The sequence below is a fragment of the Scomber scombrus genome, chromosome 2, assembly GCF_963691925.1.
Source record: "Scomber scombrus chromosome 2, fScoSco1.1, whole genome shotgun sequence".
Lineage (NCBI taxonomy): Eukaryota > Metazoa > Chordata > Actinopteri > Scombriformes > Scombridae > Scomber > Scomber scombrus.
In genome coordinates this window covers 14,420,782-14,428,076 of record NC_084971.1, presented here as the reverse complement: position 1 = coordinate 14,428,076, position 7,295 = coordinate 14,420,782, and the positions used below count along the sequence as shown (strand labels likewise).

The window sequence follows — 7,295 nt, the reverse complement described above, 5'->3', positions numbered from 1 at the left end:
CAGTGGAAAAACACAGAACACTGAACTACGATTGAACTGCTTGTATAAAAAGTCAACTAGCAACTAATGTGATCAGACTTAAACAAGACTACTCATTCATAATTTTATTAGAGAATACTAAGCAATTCGTACATTTTTCTTTAATTCCAGGCTTTTCGGCAAAGTCTTGTGTATTTAAAAGCACATCATATCGGGGAGATCGACTGCCGGCAGAGTGGTATAAGACTTTTAGGGACTCCCTGACACTATTGTTATTAAAAGGTTTTAATTATGTGCTTAAAGGGGGCGAGATCCCACCATCCAGGAAACAAGCCATAATATAGACTAGAAAATATTATCCCAGACCTGATCAACACGGACCAGACGGGGTTTGTTAAAAACAGACGCACACAAGACAACGTGAGGCGAGCAATACATTATATGGACATTATGAGCAGTAGTAACACAAAGTCTTTAGCGATTAGCTTTGACCCAGAAAAAGCTTTTTGACTCCATGCGGTGGGAATTTCTATACTTGGTTCTACAATGTTTCGGCTTTAATGATACAATTATTAGATGTCTTAAATCCATATACGATTCACCAGTGGACCGGATTAAAATAAATGGCAGTCTTTCAAGCACAATCTCTCTGGAACGGGGATGCCGGCAAGGCTGCCCATTGAGTCCCATCTTATTTGCATTATTTATAGAGCCACTTGCTCAAAAAATCAGGGAAGACCCGAAAATTATAGGCATTTCATTTAAAGGAAGAGAATATAAAACATGTCTGTATGCAGACGACATCCTGGTGACTTTGTCTGACCCCGATACCAGTCTGCCTAAACTCATGTCCTGCCTCGACCAATTTGGTCTCTATTTGGGATATAGAGTAAACTCAGACCCTCGCTTTTAATTACTTACCTTGAGAAGACATATGCAAAATGTTTAAATTTAAATGGAAAACTAAAATTATGAAATACTTGGGTATTAATATTCCCAAGACTTTAAAGGATATATATGATGCAAATTATGGTATTATCACAAACAAAATTAAAAATGACTTGGACAGATGGGTTCCTCTGACACTTGATTTGTATAACCGAATAGAAACTATAAAGATGATTGTTCTCCTCAACTGTTATTCTTTTTTCAGTCCCTGTCAGTAGAAATACCAGCTAAACAGTTCAACGAGTGGAATCGGACTACTATATATATATATATATAACTATATATTTGTGTAATCTACCAACTGACCTCAATTCCCAGGATAAGTACCTTCTGAAAATACTGCTGACAGCCAGCAAGAAATCAATGACAAGGAAATGGCTTAACAGGGAACCACCAACAGTGAGAGAATGGACAGCTACTGTAAAAGAAATATACAAAATGGAAATGCTGACCTCCTCCCTAAAATTGTATGGTAATAAAGCCGAGAAGTATTGGTCGAAATGGCTATTGTATGTAAGTGAGTAAATGATATAGAATAATGCCTCTTTCCTTTATTTGCTCACTATACTGTGACCGATGTTTAGATAGATAGATGGATAGATAGATAGATAGATATACTTTATTGATCCCAAGCTGGGAAATTACAGTGTAGCAGCAGCATAACACAGACACATAGTGACGATACAGTGACGATAACAACATATAGTATAAGGATCTAAAGAATAAGAAAATTTAAAAAACAAACTATACATAATAAAATAGCAAAATATAAAGAATAAACTATACATAATAAAATAGCGCAATAGTAAATAAAATAAAATGTAATGTACAAAAGTATGTACAACAGATTGGCAGTGTTGATTTTAGTGCAAAGTGGTGTGTGTAGAAAATAAAGTGCGCAGTGACTGCAGTTATTTTAGCTGTTATTATACAGTGTGATGGCATGAGGCAGGAAAAATGTATCTGTATCTGTCCCTTCGACAGCGGAGCTGGAGCAGCCTGTGTGAGAAGGTGCTCCAATGTCTGTCCACTGTGTGATGGAGAGGGTGCTGGTCATTGTCCATGATGGAGAACAGTTTATTGAGTGTCTTCCTCTCCACCACGGTCTCGAAAGACTCCTGCCTGAGACCCAGTACAGAGCAAAGAAAATGGCGCTGGCAACAACAGACTGGTAGAAGATCTCCAACATCTTGCTGCACACATTGAAGGATCTCAGCTTCCTCGGGAAGTAGAGTCTGCTCATCCCCTCCTTGTACACAGCCTTGCTGTTAGATTTCCAGTCCAGTCTGTTGTCAATCACCACTCCAAGGTATAAATTAATGTCAATTAATCTTGTAAGACTGACAGTAAGTTACTCTGGAAACTCCCTTTCTGATATCATTGCTCATGAACTTTTTTATCATTTCCTACTTCTGACTTGTTTGTGCCCTATGGATATGTCTAACAAGAAAATACTTCCCCGCTCCCTATCTAGATTGGATGGACTTACATTGGAGAGACTCCCACCCAGGGCCGGTTGGCTTATGCCAGCACCCCTCTACCCCCTACCCTCTTCATCACTCACCCATGGATTACTGTATTATTGTTTGCTTCTTTTCTTTCTGATACACCATAATTTATCTACCTTGGTGACCTGATTGTTCTGTAATTTTTAAAAAAAGCACATAATATTAAAACAACAGTGCAAACAAAACCAACAAGAAAATATCCAAATCACACCTGCACCTAAATACAAAATACTAAATTTAATTACTGACGTAATCTTACTCCCTAAATAAGCTTTCGTTAACTTAACATGCAGCACGGTACCAGTATAAAAGAACAGCTGATGATCATGTTTGGAAAATAACAGTCTTGATCAAACATTCAGACCGTTATTGTCCATGACAAGTTTCACAAATCAATAACAAAAAAACATTTTGTATTTTTTTTAAATCACAGAAAATAATAATTAGTACATTTTTCTTTATGAAGAAGTCTTGCAGTTCATTTCAAAAGCACATGATTATACAAAACGACATCTAAACTAAAAAGAAAATATCCACATCACACCTACACCTAAATACAGCAAAGACAGATTAACAGCTCAAGTTCAATTTAATTAATGAAGTCCTCTTACTCCACTGTTAACTTAACATGCAGAAGGGTATCAGTAAAGACTGAGCTGCTAATGATGATGGTTGGAGAAATTAAAACAGTCTTAATGTCTCTGTGCTGACTGCTGATTAAAGTAAGTGAACATTTTACTGTAAACAACTTGTAACTCCTGGAATTTACCCAACATCCAGGCATTATCCTGTTTTACACTTTCACTTTCTACTTTCCAATGCTCACATAGATCAGCTTGTTCTCTCTTACTTTCATTTTAACTGAACCAGGGTGTGTTCATTCCCTGCTGGACCACTATTTCTGAGAAACCATGTGCTGCACTTCAGCCTGATCACTGATTTGATTGGCTGAGCTGCAGCCAGTGAGGTAAGAATTCTCTATATAAGAGACGTTGAGTCTGATACATCACCAACACTTTTCGAAGAACAACAGAGAACAAAGACCAACATGGCTGGGGGTAAGTACACTTTAGGTTGAAAATGTCTTTTTGTCAACCACAGAGCTGAAGTTAGTTTCTGATTAATTTCTTCTTAGGGGGATTTTCCGGTCCAGCTTAAAAGTGGTGTAATACCTGTAGATGCCGTTTTCAGTCATTTTCAAGCCTTTCAAGGGGATTTGACTGATATTTCTCCATTCAGACCACATTAGACCAGGTCCTGATCAAAAACTAGTCAAATCGTGTTATCATATTATGTTAGGCATATTTTTGTATGACAGGGCTACTATCCCTGATCATGATGAATGGTTGGACATTGTAAATGTGGACAACTGTAAAATCTTAAATGTTTCACTGGAGATTGATGGATTATTAGTGAGGGGCTTGATATCTTTGAGCAGTTCTTCTTGAAGAGGTCATCAAAAAATGAGTACCTGGTTTGAGTAGTTCACCTAATTACAGAGAATTTGATGAGGAAATCACCCTCCTCATGTCTGTATGATGAATCTGAAGCTACAGCCAGCAGCTGGTTAGTTTAATTTATTAGGAATGGAATCAGGGAAAAACAGCTAATCTGGTTTAGTCCAAAGGTAAAACAATCCACCTGCCAGGACCTCTGAAACTCATGAAATATATCTAATTTAATCTGTACAAAAACAAACTATAAAAATGAAACGCTGTGGTTTTAAGTCACTGTGGCCATCCTAGAAATACATGCACATAACTTGTCATTTTTACATGTAGGATTTTGCTTGTGCAGATTTCTGATACCTTATAATGTGACACAGACATGAACTTGTTACATGACGAAGTTTAAATTAATAGAAACTTTCATTTCCTCTCCAGAGGCTGCGGATGATCTTCAGTACATTAACAATTACAAAAACAAAATTATCAGGGCTTCTAACAAACTTGGAGTGAAGCCTTCTATCGTGGCTGGTATCATCTCCAGAGAGACCCGAGGAGGCAGAGGGGCAGGTCTCACTTCTGATGGCTGGGGAGACAACGGAAACGCCTTTGGACTGATGCAGGTCTGTTTTCCACACACAAGTCTCTGTCCAATACACTCTCTGCATCCATGTTTGATAGTAACATCTATTTATTTATGGTTTCTAGGTTGACAAGAACTGGCACACGCCAAGGGGCGAGTGGGACAGCCAGGAACATATTGAGCAAGGAATTGGGATTCTAAAGGACTGCTACAATGAAGTCGCACAGAGATTTCCCAATATGCCCGACAAGATGAAAGGTACAGATCATCCATCTGAAAAGTTTTCTATGTGTCCTTGGGGTGTAAAACCATGTAAAACAATGTTAATAACCTCATCTCACCACATTTTTCTGCACTCTTATTTTCCTCCTGCTTTAGGAGCACTGGCTGCCTACAACATGGGCGCACAAAATATGAACCCCAACAACGTGGATGCTCACACTACTCATGGCAACTATTCCAGTGATGTCTATGCCAGGGCCCAGTACTATGCGAGGAATGGTTATTAACTCGGAGAACTCACCCATTTCTGACTTTCTGATTGATTGATATCTGTGTCCCTTTATATGCTTTATGATTTTATGAATGGAAATTTCTTCAAGTGAATAAATGCATTTCTGCAGCAGAGTAATAACAATGTATGATGTGTTAAGTGTCATTTGCAACGTCTTTCAATGGATCAATAAAGCTATCAGTCCAGTATAAGTAATGAATCATGTCTTTTCACTAAATGACTTGTGTACATTTACACACATTTGGACACACAACATCCTCCAGTATCATTGTGAGCTGATGTAAGAGTTCCTGCATACTGTTCTTTTTATTTCTGTGCCACATGTGAGTTGCCCTGACAAAAATTATGAAAACTATTTTTAAAAATTCATTAGTCCTTAGTATTGGCCAAGCTCCAAAAACACTGAATCCTACAATTGCCATAATGCAGCTGGATAACGTCCTCCAGTATCATTGTGAGCTGCAAGAGTTCCTGTATACTGTTCTTATGTCTGTGCGCAGTGAGAACAAACAGTAAAAAGTTGTGCTTTTTTTCATGTGTGTCTGTTTGCATCAGTGCAAACCAAATAGAAAAGTACATTTCCACAACAATACACCTAAATGCAACAAAGACAGATTAACAGCTCAAGTGAAATTTAAGTAATGGCCCCACCTTATGCCATTAACAAGCTTCTGTTAACTTGATCTGCAGCACAACACCAAAAACACTGAATCCTACAATTCCCATAATGCAGCGGGATAATGTTTTTCATTTAATCATCTCTGCCTCTTTAATGTCCAACTCTTTGAGACTCCTCACCTTCAGTTTGTGGTGCAGAGTTTCTATTAAAAATGAAAAAGTCTCAAACTCAGGCTGAGATAACCCAGATGACATCACCAGGGTTATTTTGTCAGTCTGAAAATATATTCTACACTTTTTTATTGATTGAGTAGTACTCCTCTTAACAAGTAAACTCTACCTAATCTGTAGGTCTGTTAAGTGGCCCTTTTAAAATATTTCAGACAGTATTGAATATTCTCAGACTTCCTGTATTCTCAAGTTATATTGGTGCAATTTGGAAACGCTACATGTCACAAGGATAAGTCTCATTCTGAAATATTGTTTCAGTGTTCAATGTTGTTCTCAGTGTAGATCGCATGACTTAGCTAGTTTGCAGGGTGGGGGGAGGGTTGAGTCTCATTTCAAACAGAATAAATGCCATTATATTGTGAATACCTCAGGATTCTTTTGGAGAAAAACAATAATAAAACACTTAAAAATCAAATAAATAAATAACAACTCATAAAAATTGATGAGTCACAGTGGCTTTTTTTTCATTTTCCAGCAGGGATGTTTCATAAAGTTTCACACATTGAAAAGCCTGTCTTGAATAAAGCCATCAGACTAAACCGAAACTTAGCTGCAGGAAGCTGTGTTATAATTTGTGAAGTGGTGCTGCAACAGATTTCGCTCTCTGGCTGCAAAAATAAACCAACAGGATGACGACTGAGTGGAAAAATACAACACTGAACTACCATTGAACTGCTTGTAAAAAAGTAAACTAGTATCTAATGTGATCAGACTAAAACAAGTCTGCTCATTCATAATCTTATCTATATAGCACTTCAAATACAATTACAAAGTGCTTCACAAATAGCATAAAAAAACATACACATTCATATTCATAGACAAGAAAGAAAGTACACGACCAAGGTCAACGAAATAAAGGCAAACAGAATTTATTGTAAGGCTAACTTAAAGAAATGAGTTGGAACGCTGTTTCAACAATTAGGGTCATCAACTGCAAAAGCATCATCACCTCTGGATTTAAAACAGGAACAGGAATAAATAAAAGGCCTCAATCAGGTGATCAGAGTGGCCCACTGTTAGAATAGGGGCTCAACAACTCTGCAATATGCAGGGGCCATGGAGCACAGATGACATCAATTCAGTGATGAAAACAAGCACATTAAGACAAAACTGTGATGTTTGTGACCACAGTGAAGCATGATTAAATTATATACTGTAGATAGATAGATAGATAGATAGATAGATAGATAGATAGATAGATAGATAGATAGATAGATAGATAGATAGATAGATAGATAGATAGATAGATAGATAGATAGATAGATAGATAGATAGATAGATAGATAGATAGATAGATATACTTTATTGATCCCAAGCTGGGAAATTACAGCATATAATATAATATAGAGAGTAAATGTTTAAAGCAAAAAAACAACAAAACCGCTGAGATAAACAAAGCAGACTTTTATTAGCATGTTGTTAACCCAGCAGAGAGCTCAGACTGACACAGACGAACTCCTCAACCAACT

The 7,295-nt window shown here is 37.3% G+C and overlaps 1 protein-coding gene across 1 annotated transcript; it reads left to right on the top strand.

Moving 5' to 3' along the window:
- Nucleotides 1–3,382: 3,382 nt before the first annotated feature.
- On the top strand, nt 3,383–5,186 carry LOC133997147 (lysozyme g-like). Its single transcript, XM_062436683.1, has 4 exons — nt 3,383–3,493; nt 4,319–4,503; nt 4,589–4,721; nt 4,842–5,186. The coding sequence occupies exons 1-4, from the start codon at nt 3,484–3,486 to the stop codon at nt 4,970–4,972; spliced, it is 459 nt and encodes a 152-aa protein (XP_062292667.1). The 5' UTR covers nt 3,383–3,483; the 3' UTR covers nt 4,973–5,186.
- Nucleotides 5,187–7,295: the final 2,109 nt, after the last annotated feature.

What these genes read in the sequence shown, in the direction of transcription:
- LOC133997147 (XM_062436683.1), top strand. An exon ending in ACGCCTTTGGACTGATGCAG is followed by an intron (nt 4,504 to 4,588) that starts GTCTGTTTTCCA and finishes TATGGTTTCTAG; the next exon opens with GTTGACAAGAACTGGCACAC. An exon ending in TATGCCCGACAAGATGAAAG is followed by an intron (nt 4,722 to 4,841) that starts GTACAGATCATC and finishes CTCCTGCTTTAG; the next exon opens with GAGCACTGGCTGCCTACAAC.